We start from the raw sequence: 21,473 nt of genomic DNA on the forward strand, positions 1-21,473 counted from the left end.
AAGTCCAGTTTAACATGTTGCCAATGTGGCTTTAGGCAAACACTAAGATGTGGAAAGAGTCCTCTGTTTTAAGTTATTCAGTTAATAATTAATTAAAAATAAAGATGAAAGGTTTTCAAGCAGTAATCTGATGTGCTACTGTAAATACCTGTGGTATTGTTTTGTGGTCTGAGGCTGAAGTAATACACAGACACAGGTTGTACATTTACCCAAAATTGAAATCTTATAGGCTCCTATAAAAAGATTGAGAGTTGTGGTCTGGTAATGTGTGGGTGCAGTCTGCATGCTATTGTACTGAGGATGCGGGGTTGTAAGATATTTAGGAAGCCCACAACTGGAGTGGCCATGGGCCAGTTGGCCAGCAGCCTCAAATCTCAAGCGGCATTGCTCTTGCTCTGTTTTCTTTTCTCAAATTTCTCAACTAGTTATTTCATCTTAGCTCCCTTCTTTTTTCATGTCCCGTCTTTCTTTGGCATCTTGGATTGCTTTTATGTCTTATCTCAATCCACCATCCTCCTACCATCAAACAAAATGATATACAACAAACATGCATGGTCTCAAGTGCACCAAAATACCACAACACACAAAAAAGAGGCACAAGTCAAGTCATCCTTTGCAACTTTTCTTGCTTTACCTGCTCTAATGTAAATTGTAGACACACACTCACACTTGCTGTCTTTTTATATTTTGAGTAACACATAAAGTTAATGTTGAGGGGAAAAAATACATGCAAACACTTAAAGCATCAGAGCTCACACCCTGTCTGTTTTGCGATGAGATTAGATTTATGTCTTCAGCTGTGACACAGAAAATGGAAGTGGATTATTTACTGAAAAATGACAGAATTAAATTAAAACTAGTAGGCGTTATTGTTAAGCAAGGAACATTGCAGGGCTTAAATATATAGGCTCAGCATCACCCTCAGGCAGTGGATAGCACAATCTCCTCCTCTCTTGTTTTTTTTCCAATGGACTTAAAGAAGACTCTTACATGTATATAAACAGCTTTCCAGGTTTACAAAGCCTGTGTAGAAAATCAGAAAAATCATTTCCTCTCCACTCTAAATTTCCTTATGCTCTCTCTCTTTCATTTGCTTTCCCAGTTCTTCTGTTTTCTCTGTCGTCCCCCTTCTTCCTTAGAGCAAGTACACAGGGGGCTGCCAGGCCGCATCAATCCAGGGCTGAGCTTGTGCCTTGACGTGGAGAAACACAAAGTGCAGAGATTTGGTGCATAAATATGTGCTTTAAAAAAATGGCTGAAGTGAGTAAGGAGAGGGAAACGGTGCCAAATCCCCCCATTCAGCCTCAGACCCAAGGAGGCAACATCCTGACAGCTTTGTGGTGGGGGAGAAAGTCAGTGAGGGGTTTTAGTGGATACGAGATGAAGAGGTAGAGAGAACAGCAGCTCCTGGGGATAAAGGCAATGAAGCACATGGAGTTTAAACGTGATAATCTGCTGTATTTTCATATATATGAATGTGCTGCCATTATTCTCCATCTCTGTGATATCATGAAGCCAGTAATCATCTGAAAGTTTGACCAATTTGATCAGAAAGTTGTGATCTGTTGTCACTGGGGTCAAAAAAGATGAAAAACCTTACGTCTTTATCGTCGACATATGCCATCGTCACCATTATGACACTAAAGCCAAAATTTCAATTGAAAGTTTTAAAACTGAAAGTGCTCATAAACATGGGTATTTAAAAAATGTGCTTTTCTTGCTCCCAACTAGCAGGTAATCTTATCCCCGACAATGTACAAAGCACCTCAGTCAAATGAAGCATAATGTCCTGGACATAAGGATATTATTGTTATTCTTCAGCGAAAACAACAACCTTCTTGTTTAAGTTCTTCCACCAACTCGAGATCCAACAGGGTCTGGTTCAGAAACTGCCACATTGGCATAGGGTTATGTATTGTTCAGCTACTGTCTCCAAAAGCTTAGTTCCACAATATGCTTGGCGAGTATCTATTTGTGTGCAAATCTGAAAAAAAAAAAAAATAAGTAAAGTTAGCTCCAGCACTATCTTGGCCAGGCGTTAATAAACACAGACTTGTGATTTTAAGACTTGAGCTTGAGGGTAAAATGAAACAAACTGGTCGTAGCTGCTCAGTGGCAGGTCAGACTGAGGGGAGGGAAACTGGGGAGTTTCCAGATGTCAGTGTGTAAGCTGTTGTGGCGCAGCATATTATGAATGATGATTATGAAAGTGATGGGCTACCTTCTTGTTCATACAACTCCCTTCATCAGTAATTGTTTTTTATTATTATTATTTCACTGATACCACAGTTCATTGATGCTGAGACAGTTTTAAAGGTTCTTTGTATTTCCACTCAGGGCTTCTGGACATGGAGCATGCATGTAATGTTGACAGACCGTTTCCTGCCTTGCCCCCTCAGTAAGCATGCCGTTGTTAATGCTGTCGCAAATGTTGCACTGTAAACAAGCTATTTTCTTCACCCACAGTGGCAGTGGGGAAAAGTAATTAATGATCTGTACTCTTTGTGTGAATCTTAACTCATTCCTAATTAGCTAATCTCCTTGAAAACATCAAGTCAGTTAATTATGACTGAGGGAAAATAGACTGTTTCTGGTGTCATTTATTAGTAATCTTCAGTGTGTGAGAGTGAGAAGCTGTAGCAGACAATGTAAGTAGTGAATGAAAGGGAATCCGTGTCACAGCAGGGTTAATGAAAAACTCACCTGGGAAGAGTAATAAGGAAACAACTTCTAAAAAAAAAACGGACATCTTGGAAACGCACACACACATATTCAAACACAGATGAACAACAGCGAAAGTACATGGTACACAGTTTCACAGACAACACAGCAGTTGTGCTGCTACCTGACTACAACACTCGGACAACAGAGAATTTACCTTGAAAACTTCTTTCTCTTCAGTTAAGAGCAAACCAACAGCTTTCACTGGCATCAGTCTAGTTGTAGCACCATGTCAGGGACACTGTCTTAATCCACTGAGCATGAATATAATAGATGTATTGTTGCAATCACTGCAGCACAATAAACTTTTTTCTTTAATGGCACAAAGTTGTGATGCTCAATGGCAGGTGATGTAGTTATGTCCCTTTTTTGCTTTACAGTAAAAGTACTAAACAAACTTCTGCAGCACTTTTTAACTCGAAGCCTCACAAAATCAGTCTTAGCCTGTTTATAAGGAGCAATGTCAAATGCAGTGTCTTGTCCAAGAAAGGCAACAAACATGTGAACCAGATTGCAGAAACCTTGGATTTTGACATTTCTACATGCAGTCACTTTATTATTATTATTGTTGTTATTATTATTATTATTATCTTTTATGGATTTGCTGGACAGGAAAGGTGGGTCGGAGAGAATAGGGAATGACCTGCAGCAAAGGGCCCCAGGCCAGGACTCGAACCTGCACTGAGGAGCTGTAGCCTCTGTACATGTGGTGGCTGCTCAACCAGTAGAGCTACACACCATTTAGTATTATATTTATTTATTTATTTTATTTTTTATTATTATCTCTTAACATTCTACATGTCTTTTTGCTCTAACTTTTGGAAGTTATATCTAGTTGCATCTAAATCTTGATAAATCCAATAGAAAAATAACTAGTTCAGTGTTTCCCCCAGATTTACAGCCTTGAGGAGACACAGTAAAATTGTGTTTCCTATGTCATTGTTACCCTGTTTTGACTCTCTGGTCTTACATTTTCTTTTACATTTACGCTTGAAAAACAGGATGTAAATCTTGGCAGCCTTAAAATCAGCTCTGCTGAATCATGTATTCGCACGAAACTCTGTAGATCTAATAGTTAGCCATACCCATTACAGTGGGAATATGATATGTCATGACTATGTAAATTAAACATAATCTGACAGCTACAGTAAGCTGTGAACACTGCACTTAGCATACCTTGCTCTACCCAACCTGAGCCTGCTGATAACCATTCCTATAAATAAAAAATTTACTGAGAGGTTCCAGATTAATTCACATTTACACAGCAGATGGTTTGTTACAGGGAACTATCTGAGAAGCTGATTGTATAGAGAAAGTTCATTTTAAAAAATACTTGCCAGGTGATGTGATGAGCCATGTCTCTTACTGACTTTTACTGTAGGTTTGTTTCAACCAGACAGAAAGAAAAAAAAAAAAGAACAATAATTTTTTTGCGAAAACCAGTCAAGAGAAAAACATATTTTCAATTTAATGAAAAGAATCCAGTTACATTCTTCTGTTATTTTGGAGGAGAATTAACTCTAGTTTATTTTACAAACATAATTGCACAACAAAACTTTGTTTTTAAGGTGCCATTAGACCCAAATTGGTTCAGAAAATCTTTCCACAGCAACAGATAAGTTGCTTGGAGCCTGACGGGATGGATTCTCTGATCTTGAAAAATCATGAGTCCAGTTACTTTGCAAGAAACATACTGTCCTGGCTAACTCCATATGTATTGCAGGATAACTGAGGGGAGGTTTGTTAGGGTTAGAAACAAAAAAAAAAAAAATGACAACTGGCTACTTTTTGATGTAATAGAAAACTTGAGCAAAAGTGTTAAGAGCAGAGTAACCGCTCATTTACATGGGGTGCGTGTGCACCACTTTACTGCTGCACCATGGTTTTGTTCCAATCTCCGTGCCGTGGCAATCTATGCCGGGAGCATGTCAGGTGTGCAACACCCGAGAGTGCAGTCCACCTAGCAGGATCAGCGAGATCACAAAACCACAGGAGGAGTGAATAAACGTCTCGTCGTCTATGATGAAGGAAAAAAAAAAAAACACTGAAACCCCCTCACCAGTTAAACACGTAATGTTTACGTGGATCAGCAGTGCAAATCTGCACAAGGGCTTTTATTTTGAAAAATACTGGTAGCTTTTACACTGCTCCCATGTCTGATTTCCTGTCTGCCCCTATCTGAACTGTAGAAATTGATGCAGTCTGGGTACGTGGAGCATCAAAAATAGACTCAGCGCGTAAATTTAGTGGAGCTCTGTGACAATGTGCTTCTGGGACGCTTCTGATACGCGCTGCGGTGCACCCAGTGGAAACCAAAGCATTGACTAAAAAGAATAGCAGCGGAGACTGCGGTGCAGCCGTAACGTGGCACACACCAGTGTAACGGAGGGGTCAGAGTTGGCTTCACATAAGTAGGTTAGTAATTTTTATTAGTAAGTTTTACCTGTAACTCGGTAAAACAGTATGATTTGGGCACTTAACCACACATTACTGGTACTATTGTACTTTGGTAAAAGTGGCATAGACTGCAGTTTGCTTGTCTGTCTTCTGGTTTCTACCTGTCCACCTGCCCATTTATCTCTTTGGTTTTCAGCCCATGCAGGGATTGATGGGTTGGTAGGGACTGCAAAATAGACACATAGATAAAGAGAGTGGCTTTCTTGTGTGAATGAACACACACATGTCCTCATCCATGTCACTGTCTGTTTAAGTAACACAGCAAAGAAGGTGTGTGTGGATGACAGCGGCCTGAGCCCCTGCCTGTATTAAGAGAGCCCTGGCAGTAAGAGATAGCGACTCTATCTTAATGGCTTCTGCCGCCTGCCACTCAGCCTTCAGACAGAGTACTTCGCCTGCACGCATCCTCCCACGATAAAGCCACTTCACAGGGGTTTGTGCCTCTCCATGCCTACCTCTGCTCTCTCTCCTCTATTTCTTGGATGGAGGGGAGAAAGAAGAAAAGGTGCAAGAAACTGAAACCAGCTTTAAGAGACAGGAGAGAGGGGGGAGTGTTTGCACACTGCATAGTTGATTTCTCTGGAAAGACTGTCCCATGATGTGGCCAACAATACTGTATATCAGGTAAGCAAAGGCAGAAATTTGAAGTAGTGAAGACCAGTTTATGCTTATATGAGTGGATGGTGACACACAAAAATTGTAGTTACTGGATGTAACCCTATTCTGTACATCCTTGACATGTTTTGAGGTAAAGTGGTCTGAGAGTTTCCATGGTCCACAGCTTTATATTACATCATTAAAATGGTGGACATACACAGGTTGTTTTTTGCTTTTTTATTTTGTTTAGTTTTTTTTTTGTTGTTGTTGTTGTCGTCATCATGAAATCAATTTTTTTTTTTGTTTGTTTGTTTTTTTTTTGCCTAATAAGCATGTATGGAAAAAGTTGCCAAAATGAAATGAATGAAATGATTATGTTGTAAAATTCTAGATAATTATTAATTAATTGACAGTCCCAAGTCTTGTTCCGGAGGGGGGCAAGAATGATCTCCAGGATCTTTCCTACTTGAAAAACCTCTGACTGAACAAATTCTGTTTCCTCACTGTTGTGTAGAGGATGTAAAATTTGTTCATTATGTTCAGTGGTTTGTACAGCATTTCTCTCTGGTCAATCGGCTCCAGCAGCTCCAGAGTTATCCCCAGCACAGAACCAGCTTTCTTGATCAGTTTGTTCAGTCTGTTTAAGTCTTAGGCTCTGATGCTGCTGCTGCTGCCCCAGCAGATGGCTGCAAAGCTGACTGCACTTTCCACAGCAGACCTATAAAAAATATGCAACATCTTGGTGCAGACACTGAATGATCTCAGTTTCCTTAAGTACATACTGCTCTGTCCCTTCTTGTAAATGATTACTATGTTGTATTTCCCGTCTAGTCTCTTGTCCAGCTGAACTCCAAGGTACTTTTATTCCACCACCACCTCCACCTCTTGTCCAAGGATATAAACAGTGCTTTGCTTACTCTTCCTCCTCCTAAAATCCACAAACATCTCACTGGTTTTGTTTGTGTTCAAGCTGGGGTGACTGTATTCATACCATCCCACAAACTACTTGACCAGTCCTCATGCTTTTGACAAAATATCACAAAAATGTGGTATAACAGCACTTTTCCCACCACGAATTTTCACCTCAACTTATGTTGACCAGCTTTTGTGCATGGAGTGACCCATTCTTTCTTCTCCACCCATTTTTTAAATGTCCTGCCTCTTTAGAGATTACTCAATAGTCCTTGAAGTACCTATTTACCAAATGATAGCTTCCAGAAAATAGCTTGAGAGCTCACATTAACTCACATTAGCACACAGCTGAACCAACTCAGACTACCATACACACAACTGTTGCAGTTCAGCTAAAGACATCTCATCGAGTCATGCGTTAAACAGGTTGCTAACACCCAATATGATGGCCAGCTGGCAGGTTTATTCTCCAGTCATAACTCATAAAAAATTCCTCCATCGACTCAAACCCCGGGCTTGCTTTGGGTTGTGTTAAAGGTTTTACAAATCAATTTAAAGAACAGTTGAATATATAGGATATTGAAATGGCAAATGGGAAATCAGTTTCTGACTAAGGAAAAGTAAAGAAAACATGTTTAAAGTCACATTTCCTACTCAGGATATAAAGCTTTTAACAGCGTACTGAAAGGATTGTTTGTCCATTTCTTTTGAAAATAAACTACAAAACTACTGATGAAAACTTTGCTGTTAAGAGGAAAGTAGAGAAAAAGAGAAAAAGACTTTTCACTTCTAAGGTACTGCAAATGCAACATGATGTGAATTTGAAGTTGCCTGAGATAAAGACAGGATAGGAAAGCTTGAGCTATGAGTGTGATGTAAGGATTTTTGAGTGGGCAGTAACTTCAGAAACCCCCTGGAGCACATAGTGTTTTTTTTTTAACTATACATCCCCTTTAACAGTATCTTCACAACTGTATTTGGATGCATTTTAGATTTGTGTTTTTGATGTATTAAGTAAAGTGTCTTTTCAGACTCAAGTCAACTTTTTCATCTGGCTTTCTTTCCATAGTTGTCGGTTTCATTAATCAGGGTTCCTGCAGGGCCTTAAAAAGACCTAAATCACAAAGTTTTGTTCTTAAATTTTATATGGTAGGTCTGAAATGATGTCGGCCTAAAGTTTTACGCTGTATGGCATCAAAATATGTTGGGAAAATGTCTTAACTACAAATTGACGGAAGTGAAGTAATTTCCTTCCATTCCAACCTGATCATTATAGTGAAATTAGGAACCAATTATCACTGACTTTGCAAGGAGAAATGATTGGGAAACATTTAGCCCAACACACACGAAGCCTTTATTTTTTGGATTCGGTGAGTAAAATGGGAAAGTGCTAATTTAATACTACATGGCTAGACAAAGGATCATTCTTGTTCTGGTTGCCATGGGTGGAGAACCCAAAGCTTTGAAGCTTGATGCATCTTTCACATCCCATCAAACTGGGAACGATGGGGATCAAGGTTTTGAAGTTACAAGAGCAATCAGCGAAGTTACAAGAGCAATCGGCTCCTTAAAAGTGAAACGGCAAATTTCCTCTGTGTTTACATAATGTTTACATTTGCATAATTATTAGGCAAGTGAGTATTTTGACCATATCATCATTTTCATGCATTTTATTTAACCCCAAGCTGTATAAACTTTAATGCTTATTGGATTTAAGCATATCACGTGATGTGTATTTGTCTAACGAGGGTGTGTGACCTAAGGAGATCAGTATCTTATATTAAAAGTGTGCATTAGTCAGCTTCTTTTTCTCAGGCAAAATGGGCCAAAAAAAAGATATTTTAGTGACTCTGAAAGGTCAAAAATTGTAAAAAGTCTTTCAGAGGGATGCAACACTCTTACACTCTTGAATTTGCCAAGATATTGGGGCGTGATCACAAAACCATCAAACTTTTTGTTGCAAATAGTCGAAAGTGTTGCAAGAAACGTGTTGGGAAAAAAAGGCAAATAGTAAGTGCAAAAAATTTGAAAAGAATCAAACATGAAGTTACCAGGAACCCATCATCCTCCAGCACTTTCGTATTCTAGAACTGCAACCTCCCTGGAGTTTCCAGAAGGTGTTCAGTGCTCAGAGACATGGCCAAGGAAAGAAAGGCTGAAACCCAATCACCACTGAACAGGACACATTTGAAACATCAAGACTGGGCCAAGAAATATTTGAAGGTAGATTTTTCTAAGGTTTTTTTGACTGATGAGATGAGAGTGACTCTTGGCGGACCTTGGATGGACCCCTGGGTGGATCTATAGAGCTCCACTTCAACTCAGACGCCAGCAAGGTGGAGGTGTGGTACTGGTATGGGCTGGTTTTATTAAAGATGAGCTTGCTGGAATTATTTGGGTTGAAGATTAACTCAAAGTGAACTCCCAAACCTACTGCCAGTTTTTAGAAGACACTTTCTTTAAGCAGTGGTACAGGAAAAAGTCTGCATCAACAGATCAAGAAACTGACTCCAAGAATAGAAGGCTTTTAACCATTATTGAGAAGAAGGGTCTCTATATTGGTCATTTCTGACATTTTTTAAACATCAGAAATGTTTATTTGTTTATTTTGAGTTTATTATTCTGATGTTAACATATTAAAATAAGTGAGATGGGGAAATTTTATTTTTCATTTAGTTGCATAATAATTCTGCACACTAATAGTTGCCCAATAATTGTGTACACATAGATTTTCTCCTAAGAAAGCTAAAACCTCACTTACTTTCTTAAATATTCAGGTTTGAGGTTTAACATTTTTGGATTGATTGAGAGCACTGTAGTATTTAATAAACATAAATATAACTTGCCTAATAATTGTGCACACAGTGTATGTCTGGGCTGTCAGGTAGGTCTACAAGAACCCTGCAGACGCCATCAGACAGTGTGAAAAGTTCAGCAGTGACATCAACTAATGTCGACCTCCACACGATGTTTGGCTGTACCCCAACCCTAAGAGCTGAAATTCTATGAACGTTAAACAATGTTGTGTTTAACTTACAAGACCATCGACAGAGTTGCAGAACTTTGTGAGTGCATGTTTCCCGATTCTGTTATTGCAAGGATGTTTTTATGTCGTGCGGATAAAACATTTCCAAGTTTGGCTTAGCAATTTATATTAAGACTGAACTCATCTCTCGAGTGAACAATAGACCCATCGTCTAGGAATTATTACGAAAGGAGCAGAGCTAAAAAATTGACTCTTGACTTTTTATGTGTGTGTGTTAAATATATCTTTTTTGACCTATTTGTAATTGTTGAGGGATCTTTGTTTTTGTGATCAAGCAGTTTTAAGTGAAGCAACCCACTGTACTTTATATATACACACCCAGGTCATTGTTATAATCAGTCACTGCTGATATAAATAAATGCATTTTCTTTAATTCTAGGGGTCATTTTTGCCAATGCGGTCATGAAATGGGCATTAAATTTTGTTCCAGCTAGTCTTAAAAAGTCTTAAATCCAACTTGTAAAAACCCGTAGGAACCCTGGTATTGACTTAATGCTGGCTTAGATTAACTACCATAGCTGACGGAGTTACTCAGTTCCTTTTACCATTTTAGTGGTAGCTTGTCATCTGCATGTGACAAATAAACAACTTGAACTTAAACCAGGAAAAGCACCACTTGTTGGAGCAGCAATTCCACACGGAGTCACTGCCGGACTCATTTGTTCTGAACTGTTTGTGGAATGTGATATAAAAAGCGATGGTACTTCCAAAGGAGAAAAACTCTCAGAGCAAGAGAGGAAACAAAAGAGCATGCCTGCTCAAACAGGACATCTCATATTGATAGGTGCATTCAGAACACACTTTAGTAAATAGTATGTTAAGAGGAAGTGTGGCAGTAAAACCTGCCTTCCTGCTGAGAGGTCATAACTGTAATCTGCCACGTGTTGTTTAGTTCCTAAACCAACAACGAATTTAGTAGATTTACTTGAAACTATTTGGTCAATAGAGATAAGAAGTGCTCTGACAACTGAACGCACCATATCTGTAGATAAAAAGCATGTGATATGGTAAAAATCCCCCGAAGAAAATATTGTCAGCTGCTCTTTTTAAGTTGTAGAATGAACTGTCCAAATCTACACTTTCTATCAACCACATCAGGGCATGGCACCAGCAAAGAAAAAAGGTTACAGTAGAAGATAAAGATTCTTATCAAAAGAGATAATTCAAATTGTTGATCTGAAACCAGACATAGTCTGGCACACTCCACTCCATTAGTGTCTGTCCTGTTATGTGCATAAAAGGCTCACTTCTTCCTGGATTAGCACTGGACATAAATTGTGAAACGCAAAATTATCCAATGAGGCAAAGTTCTGGGAATACTGAGCTTAATTATCATTCGTCAGTATAAATCACTCATTTGTAACGAAACTGTAGATCTTTTCGGTAATGAGCAATTTCAATTGACCATCTTAAAAAAAAAAAAAAAAAAAAAAAAAAAAAAGTTGAACTGCTTCATCCTGGAGTTTCACAGCAACACAGCATATAAATGCACAAGAAGCACTTCCATGCTCATTTCTCACCTATTTAAATGCAAACTATGTCATTTTTTACGATGAAATATTGCTCTTGCATAGAAAACCCTTTTAGGTACATAACTACTTATTTGCCACATTGTTTCCAGTGTCTCCATCTTTGAATTTGCATAATACGAAACGGGAATGTTTGGGGAAAATGTGCGAGTGTCTTCTTCCAGCTTTGGAATTATTTACTGTTTGTCCTTCCCTGCACTTGCTCACCGCCGTCCCCCTAATGATGCACTGCAGCTGCGAGAGTCCCAGAACAGGGGGCAGTCATCAACGGTTTCATTGTCATTGAATCTCTGTGTATTGTGTGAGCATGCTTTGTGTTTTTCCCCATGTTTGTAACTGATTTCATGTGTTTGTTGATCGTCCTGTGTATTCCTTTCCTGTCTGTGTATTTGATCATGTCCATCTCCATAGAAGGAGCTTTGTGTTACCCTTTTTAGTATTTCTCAGACAAACATAAATTAGATTATGAACTGATGAAAAACTTGTTTAGGATCAGCTCAGATGAAATACTCATGTTTCTCAGCAAGACAGTATTGCACATGATGGCTTACAGTTGGAAGGGTGGTTACCCTCAGAACATGTCATGCTTATTTACATTTCCTTCTTTAGTAGGTATATGTAACGTATATTTATATATTTTCCAATTCTTCTTTTGTTGCTGAAAGACCTCCTGTGAACCCTAAGCTTGGACTCATTAATAACAGCTCCACAGGAAACTTTTCCATGGACAGCACTTAGACGCATTGATTGTTGGGCAGCAGAACTACAGCTTCATCATCTCCATCTACCTTATTGTTTAGTCAGAATTAATCACAGTTAAGTTCATGGCAAGTAAACTCTCCAAGATATTAGCTATTTTCATTGTGTGAACGGTAATTTCATAAAGATCTATTCAAAATATGAACACAAGCTGCATGCCCATTCTTTCAGCTTTCTTTAGACTGCTCGGGGAGCAGGGCAAGGGATGTGTCCAGGTCAGTGCTGCTCTGTTATGTTGACCGATTGCCGTCGACTCAGCCGCATAATGGAGAAATTAAGTTTCTGTAATGCACAAATGAGGTTATCATTGGTTTTGCTGCTGTTTACGGGGTCAAGGAGAGATGCTGTGTTCAATTGGGGCTCAATTTAGTTGGGAATGCGATTAGATTTAGCCCTTCCAGTGTATTCTCTCCATTTGACCATGAATTAGATTAGGTAAATAGAAAACTAATGCCACTGATTGTTGTTGACGTTGAAATGTTCATATTACAGAGAGCAGAAAGGGAGAAGTCGGCATGGATCTGTGCCTTGGACATGTATTTGTAAACCTGTAAATTTATATATGGCTGTTATAAATTCTATTTGTATAAAGTTGCTTCACAGAGTTTTCTCAATGAATGAGTAAATCAAGGTTTTGAGTGTCTGTGTGTGAATGAGAATAGATAAGTCATCCTACTATTAACGCTAGAATTGAGTCATTTGTGCAATTTTATTTCCCATGCAGTAACCGTTTTTTTTTTTTTTTGTATAATTTGTACAATTCCAGCCAAGATTATAAAACCATACAGTGCATCCCTGCTATCTGTTAAAAAGTTAGGTCAACTAGTCAAGTTGGTGATGTTATCAGATGCTAGAAAATGCTTCAATCATAAGAAAGAACTGGCACTGACTGTAGTTATTTTGTTTTCTGGCAGTCTGTTTTTCCCAGTCTTGGGAGCAAGGGATGGCTTGATGAAATTTCTCAAATTTGGCAGAAAATCTTCTGTTGGACTCGAGGATGAACTGATTAGATTTTGTAGATCAGAGGTCATTGTGCCCTTACAAAACACATTTTTGGCCACAACTCAGGAATTTATACATTAATTATGACAAATTCAGACAATTGTCTAATAAAATAGAAAAAAAATAAAAATAGAGCACTGAGTGAACTATTTCAACCAGAGCCGTTTTTTAATGGCTGATTTATTATTATTATTTTCCCCTCCCTTCACATTTCTCAGTTCTTTGCTATTCAAATAAAGATTCGTAAGATCTGCGTCACCGTTGCCTCCGACCCCTTACAGCTGCACATGGTGGCAACATTGGCACTTTGAGATGAAATAATCTACTGCTGTAGATATTCTGACTTTTATTTTAGCACTTTTTCCAACTTTGGCTCAAACAATGTAACCAAACCTTCAATCTAAACATTAGAATTGAGCCCAGTCTCAGCAAAAGACAACAACAAAAAAATGTAATTGGTGCATTTGTCTGCATCTCAGAGATTGAATAGTTTCACAGCTCAGGGTTGGATATCGTGAGATGGTAAAGTATCCCCAGACTGTTGATTTTGCTGGGTAGCGACCACATAACTGACCCATGAAAAGTAAAATGTGTAATGGTACGTTCAGACCAAACATGAATTCAACTGCATTAGCAACAAAATTACATATAAAGTTTCTTTGAAAATTTATAAACCAACACAGAAAGGTGTTTAAAGTAATCAAAGTATTTGCACACTAGTAGAGTTAATATTTTGTTTATAATTTTACTAGTGAAAAGCAGTGCAAAATTACTGGTTCTAATTTAATTTTTTTATTTGGTAATTTTATTTTAATTTTATTTCTTGTCTTTTAGGTGTGGGGTGATGGGGAGTATGGGGTGGTTTGGGGTTCTGAGTTGTGGCTGTTAAGTTAAGAGACTGGACCTGTTTAATATAAAGCTACAGATGCATTAAAGTGTGCATCATTTAATGTTGTAGCTGGAACTCATTTTAAATACTTGGTAATTATAATTAAAGCAGAGGAACACCAAAGCTGGATTCACAGTATGTGAGTAAAGATGGTGAAAACATCCACAAAGAATGAAGAAAAACCTGACTACCCTGGACTCTACTTCCATGAGTCAGTCTACTTGTGCAGATTAAGTGGCACAATTGAAGTCTCAGAAATAACTCCTAAATGGACCTTTTGGTCCAACAGATTTTTCACCCAGTGTTTCTGAGATATGTATTGAGCTTTCAGTCACAGCCTCTAAGAAGCTTCCGATTTCACAAATACAGTATGTGTGTTATTGTAGTTGCATTGTAAGTTTGTGCATGGTGTGCACGTGGTTGTACTGTAGGTGTCTGCTTGTCTACAGTAAAAACAGACAGAACTTATATTCTGTCCTCCTTCCTCTGTGTGTGGCAGCGTCTGAGTGTGGGAGCGTGTGTGTTAAAGTATCACAGAAGTGGCAGTCTGTCAGCTTCGCTTTTCTCTGCCCTCTCCAGAACAATAGCTGGATTGGCCATATGTGTGACACATAGACCACACAACCTTAATAGTGAATGACAGCTCCAAGGGCTGAAAGCAGCATGCACTGACACACACATGCGTGTATACTATACACACACCTGAGGACACAATGGGTGTGGTGGATTGATGAAGGTTTCAGTCAGGTTGCATATGCGTATTGTACAAGTGTGTCTGTGTGTATTTGTGCATCGATTCATTCATGCGTGTGAGCTTCAGCATATGTTCTGCCGAAAGTGTTCAGCTGTTTTATAACAAAACTGTTTTCTGCCACCAAATCAAAAGTCAGTGCACCAAAACAAAAAGGAAAAGATGAGAAATTAAAGTCAATCTAAGCTCATTGAATCTCATTTCTTATACCAAGGCTATAGAGAAAAATACTGATTAGATGGTAGATATGCATTACTCTCATACCCTAAGTGCTCATTAACACTGTTTTACAAGAATAAAAAGGAACAGAAATGGTATTTGTACACTTGTATTTGTGTTTATCCTGTTCAGACTAATGGCTACAAATCTTAGCATAACATTAAAAGACTTTGAAAAAATGGTGACTGGTGTAAATTGATAGAGATGGATTACCCAAATATGCTGACTTTAATGCTTTTGCAGTAATAAAATGACATTTATCTCAAGCTTGCCTCAAGAAAAAATGAAGTCAGGTTCATTAAATTTGATATCTGGCAAGTGGCCATGGAGTAAGTGGGATTTCACGTCGCATAAACTTTAGTGTTAAATTCTAATGACAGCAGAGTAATAGCATGCAGAAGTCCATTATTGTTTTTTAATGTATTAGAAATGTCTTTTGAGACATTTTAATGGTTAGGATGTACACAATGCCATAGAGCCATATTATAGGTGGTTAGATTACAAGACTGATGGAACTGTTTCTCTCTCTCTCTTTCTCTTTTAATTTAAAAAGCTGCATGATCAACCATTTTGGACAGTATTGCAGAGAAAGCAGCAACCCCTGAAAGAATTCAAAGGCTTCAACTTGAGACTACCTTATATTAATCTTGTTTCAAGGTTTGTTTCACATCTACTGTTCTGCTTCTTTATTCTGTTTGCACAACCAATCATCTGAAAAGCATGATGTGTATCAAACTCGAGCACAAAACGACTTCACTTTACTAACATGGTGGAACCAAAGGGACAGTGAAAGAGGAAGGAACAACATAAGTTAACCAATTAAGCACGGGTGAGTCTGAGGCATTGCTAAGGATAATGTAAAACCTTAGAAAATGAACTTTGTGAAAGCGTTAAACACGTGTTCATGCTGCCTGTTCCTCTTCAAACAAAAACGTTTACTCACCATGTACTGTAGCTCCTTTTAGATAAGCACTCCTTGTCATTAATCTGATCGTAGCTGAACACTGCAGAGCACCCAGTGTACTTTATCTTCTCAGGTCAAACCTAGTGTGTGTGTGTATGTGTGTGTGTGTGTGTGTGTATATATATATATATATATATATATATATATATATATATATATATATATATATATATATATATATATATATACTCTTTTAGCCTAGAAAAACTAATATTAAGCCGACGACTGACAGCCCTCTCCAAACTTTTCTGCCCTGTATTTTCAGGAGTCCAGTCATGCTGAATATTGTGTCCTGTATTTGTTGTCTTTGTTCTCAGAAACATGCATACTCACTTTAAAAGCTAGTGATGGACTGCACGTGCAATAGATTTTTGAAAGAAGCCAAAAAGAGAAAAATTCTTTTTAAACTCACCCATACATCTCTAGAGTGGCTTCAACAGCCATAGTGCAGCTGTCAACGTGAATTATCACAACATAACAAGTAGTAAGAGAACTTCAATCCCATGCATTGTACTCACTTGATTTAACATCCAATCTCCCAAAAATGGCAAATGTTGCACATGTACAGAGGCTCTTTGCATTACCATCTTGGGTGTGTCTAAATAAAGAAAAAAGAAAGATTAATGTCAGGGTTAAGGCTAACAATGGCGTGATATATGATTGATGAAGCTAACAATCAATATCTGAGACATATGCAAAACTAGACAGTTTTCACTAATCCTCCAGTAATTATGTTTCTCATTAAATTGCCCATGATGATTTTATCTCAAAGACACAGAAAATGAAAAATCAAAAATCAAAAGAAAAACCAGAGTGCTGCGAAAAATGTAATATTATACATTTGTGTATGTCATATTGCAATCTTGCTCTAAGGCTGTAATTTACAGACTTTGAATTCTAACTTCAGGTTTGTCTTCATTCAAATTGTAGGTTTATCCTCTAAAATCATATCTAAGTCCATTTCTAGTCCACGTAGCAAAATGCTAAACATGTCTGTCCACACCACATTAAACACATTTTTAATGATTTTCAATATGAAAATATTGGGGCAATTTTTTACACGATACTGGCATGTGCATTCAGCAATGTGAATGAATTAGGTCAATTTAATTTTTTATTTTTAATTTTTTTTCCTCCATTTCTGCTGTTCTTGACCGGATTTGACTGTTTAATCAAAAGAAACTAAATCTACTTAGACAAAAATGGTTTTAAACATATGTAAAACAATATTTCTAAAAGACCTTTTTACATTGGTTGTGTTTCTGGTCTCTTAATTTCACAATATCAGCAGCATGGTAGTGATATTAGTATTACTGTGCTTAGTATAAAAAAATAGACTTTACAGCAGTGTTAGAGTAAAAAGCAATGTCACCTACTGGACAAGATACTTCAAACCATCATTGTTCTGAATAGTGCTGGGTTCAGACAATTTTTTAGGGTAGCATGTGGTTCAAGATTTTATTATTACCATAAACAGTGTAGCCCAACTTCAAGCGGTCCATGATGACAGTTTTATTGCTATACAGAGTGCTCCAAGCCAACAGCGTAATCAGTTTCAGCCATTTTCCAAGACTAAGTTAGCTGTCACATTTGTTAGTATCTAATTACATGACCTAATACACATCGTGGAGAATGTCAGTATTTTTACTAAAGATAATCTGCTTACAGATTAATTCTTGGATGCATACGTTTATAGTCCTTGGTAGTTTTAAAGGAGAAGTATTTTGACATGAGATAAAAGTTTTTGACCTTTCACTGGCTTTAAAAAGAAATCCACAATCATGTTCTGTTCTTAACAAGGTCCCCTTGGAACTCAAATCAATTTCCAGTTTCATAGACAATTTGTACAAATTAATACCACATCATCTCTGTTCTAGAGCATGACTCTGCCAAATGAACTGGGATAAGCTATGCTTTCTGCCCCCTGGTTGGGCAAAAACTACTCTGATGATGTTGCACAAAAACCCTGTCCGAATACAGTAAAGTGAATCAGCCATTTTGTAGTGCTGTTCAAAATTTCAGCTAAAACTTATCATTCACTATGTAGTGTACTACGAACTCATAACATGATACATTAAAAGTAGTGTGCAAAACACAGGGGAACAGATAGGCCATCATGCATTGCTCACTAGAGTCAGACAGCCTGCTAATGTTAGCTACAGCTAGCATAGTATAGGCAACTTGTTCATAAGATTTTCTTTACTGTTGAGAATGTTCCCCATTTTTCCCCTGAGAAACAGGATTTATATTGTTTGTAAATGTACTGGAATCACATTATACATTAATGTTCAGTCTAAATGATACACATCCTTTCTTATGTAGCCAACTTGTTTGCATATATGCTTCAGGGACTGTTTAACTTGGCTCTAAAAAAAACTTGCCAACTAAACGCTGTAATGTTTTCAGATATTTAAAAGTGAGATTTGTGAGTATGATTAAATCATTAAGATTACTGTATAGTTTACCCATTTTGAAAAAACTTGTCACAAAGGTTTAAGGTGAGTGTTGACAGAGATGTCCCTTTTAACAAGTTCTTCACCATAAACAGCAAACTTGTGCCATCTATTACCTCAGATTATCCTGTCAATTTATGTGTATGTGACAAATTACTGTAAATATCAGGTTTCTGAAATGCATCAGCAGCTTTCTGCCTCCATCTACCAGTGAGTCCTCTAGCGAACACTGTTTTGTGGTTGCATGAGTAAATGAATGACTGGACAATCCACACATAGGCCTAGTGTTATATAGTTATGCTTTCTTTTTCCTGTTCCTGTTCAAAGACATCCAGCTGTATTTTGCACCAGTTGCATATGGCAAAGAGACAGCAACTATTAATCCAAATACAAAATATTGCAGTAATCTAACATAATTTTAAAAAAGCACAAATATATCTTAAAAATAAGCCTGCCAAAAATAAAAAACAGCCGTTAAGTTTAAGTCAACTGAGGAATAATTTACTGCTCTCTCCACCCTACTTCATTAATGTATATGTAACAGTGAGTTTCACGTCAAATTTTCAGAAGATTAAAAAGTCATAATTAAACAGTAACCATATAAAACAGTGAAATAAAAATATAACATTACCAATTAATGGTGAGTTGTTTTTTGTATTCTTATTCTTTAATTTATCTTGGTTTGGTGTAAAAAAAAAAAAAAAAAAAAAACTGTAGTATGAGACAACATGCCCTCACAACTCTACACCAGACACCACATGTGGAGGGAAAAAGACCTTTTTTAATATTATTACCTTAGACTTGTGCTTTACGGTTGTTTCAGTATGATGGACCCTTAAAGTATGTTTGCAGGGTTTAGACCCATTTAAGCCGAGTTACCTGTACACACGCAGAAAGTATTTGATTCTCAGCCATGTACCTGGATGTGTTCTGTTTTGAGGACTTTGTTTTTGTAAAATTTCAGCTTTGCTAATACAGTAACATCAACTGTAAAAGTCATGTTTTGGTCTGACTAATGAAATGATTCAATGTTTTTTCCAGTGTCCTGTAAATGTGCTCACTCAGTCAGTGTGTGTCTGAGTGTGTTAAAACCAAGTTTGTGTGAGAAAGACAGCAAGAAAAAAACAGAGATGGACTTGGGGAAGGGGGCAGCAATGCTGTGTATTTACACTGATGGACTGATGAGCCTTCTGGTCAAATAGCCCCTCCCCTTTGCATCTACATTGACTTTCTCTCTCTCTCTCGCTCTCTCTCTCTCTCTCACACACACACACACACACACACACACCGACAGAGGCTCTGTTGCTGGCCCTTTAAGAGCTGAGCCTCGATCTCCCAGCTTACAGCGAGGGAGGGAGAAGAGGAGGGACGGAGGCAGAGAGAAAGACAGAGAGGGAGGGTGCAAGGCTGGAAGTGTGTGAGTAGAGCGAGAGGAACACACACACAGATAGTGAGAGAGAGGGAATCAGCAGTGTGTGTGAGAGGTTGAAGGATCACTTCTATCCCGTCTTGTTTTGGGGAGCCTAACCTTGTTTATCTGAGCATTGTGGGACTGTTTTATGTTGTTATTGTCGAGAGAGACGGACCCTTACTCCAGCATGCTCACTGAGCCTGAGCTACCTCAGGAGTGTAACAGGTACGTGACGCTTTCTCACACACACACACACACACACACAAACTCGCATACAGATGACAGAGACAGGGGTAAGCTGGGGAGAGGATAGGACAATAAAGTAGAAAAGTATTACATGTATTATGAAAAGACTAAGACTGTACATGCATGTTAAGTAACTGAGAGTCTGAAAGTGTGAGAGAGAAAGAGAGAGAGAGAGAGAGAGGGACTCAGAGATGGTAAGCAAGAGTTGATGATTGACTTCTTTGCTTTTGGTAGAGATACCGTATGTATGCAAAGCCAGACCGTATCAGGCAATATAAGTTTGAGCATGTAAGTGTGTGTGCCTGCATGCTTGTCCCACCAGTGATAAAAAAAAGACCCCCTCCCTTCTCGACATATGTCCTGACTAAAAGTTGTGTTGAAGTCAATACTTCCATAAACATACTGCATAGACAGCATTGGCGCATTTGTGTGAGAAAGGGAGGAAAAGAGAGCTTCATGAAGCGTGTGGTCATATTCTCTCATCATCATGTCTTTGCCTCTTACCACAACTTTATTTACTTCTGCTTCCTTATCAGCTTCTTATAAATATCGTCTTCTCTAACAGTCTAATACATGAAGGTGTCATCAGTAGCTTAGAAATGCTTGAAAACACTTATATCAATAAAAATAATTACATTTTTAATCTGAATTAGAAATGTTGACATCCTGCCGTTGACTACTTCTGCTTTTCCTCTTCTTATAAATTTATTTTGGGTTTATTTTCCCCCTTAATCCAAATTCAATACATGCAAAATCCTGTTAATCCTATTCTCAATCTGCACGGTGTTGCTGTTGTTTTTTTTCCCCTTGCCTTATGCTAATGTTAATCTGACTGTGCTCTTCTGTTGTTTGTGCAGGCCTGCTTCATTTAGAGGTGTGAACCCTCTAACCTTACACTGTCAACACAAGTGGCTTTCGCCTATGGAATAATGGCTGTTTGATGCTAATGCTGCAAGAGACAGATTATATTATAATACTTAACATTTTAATTCAAACACACACGCAGAAGCGCGCTCTTCACTCCCCTCGCCTGCTTGAATTTTATTGCGTTAAAGTAGCTTTCTGTTTTTCCCAACGAAACTAATCTTTTGTTCCGAGATAAACTGGGGTCGGCAGGGCGGATTGTGGAGGATTTCAGGGGGCCCCCTTGAATTAAGAACACATTTAGATGTGGCAAAAATGTGTTTTTAATAAACTGTTCAATCCAGCAAAGTGGTTAAGGAGAGAGAGGGGAAGATAACAACAGCTAGGAGGAATTAAAAATTTAAAGGATTACACCAAAAAGCAGAATGTATGGAGATAAATGCAGGGATTACAATGACTTAGGAGGAGAGCGCTTAAAACTCTTGCTTTCCAGTAATGCACTCCATCACTGTGACTCTGGCCATGGTGTGTGAGAGTGTGTGGATGTTCAAAAGTGGATGATTGCACGAGAGGGGGTATCTACCATTCACTTATGTGTGTTTCATGAGTGTGTGCCAACCGCCGGTCTTTCAGCGGAGTGAAATGTGCACAAG

The 21,473-nt window shown here is 38.1% G+C and overlaps 1 protein-coding gene across 14 annotated transcripts in view; it reads left to right on the top strand.

The window, feature by feature from the left end:
- sox5 (SRY-box transcription factor 5) overlaps positions 1-21,473 on the top strand; it is a 285,484-nt gene that overhangs the window by 173,522 nt on the left and 90,489 nt on the right. For 4 of the 14 annotated variants that reach the window (XM_041977280.1, XM_041977286.1, XM_041977291.1 and 1 more), the window contains exon 1: positions 19,726-19,935. The exons of 9 other annotated variants lie outside the window; for them this stretch is intronic. In XM_041977280.1, the coding sequence (XP_041833214.1) occupies positions 19,859-19,935 (77 nt within the window). In that variant the 5' untranslated portion in view covers positions 19,726-19,858. One more of the 14 variants, XM_041977288.1, reaches the window with a different exon arrangement.

This window comes from Melanotaenia boesemani, chromosome 23 (genome assembly GCF_017639745.1).
Source record: "Melanotaenia boesemani isolate fMelBoe1 chromosome 23, fMelBoe1.pri, whole genome shotgun sequence".
Classification (NCBI taxonomy): domain Eukaryota; kingdom Metazoa; phylum Chordata; class Actinopteri; order Atheriniformes; family Melanotaeniidae; genus Melanotaenia; species Melanotaenia boesemani.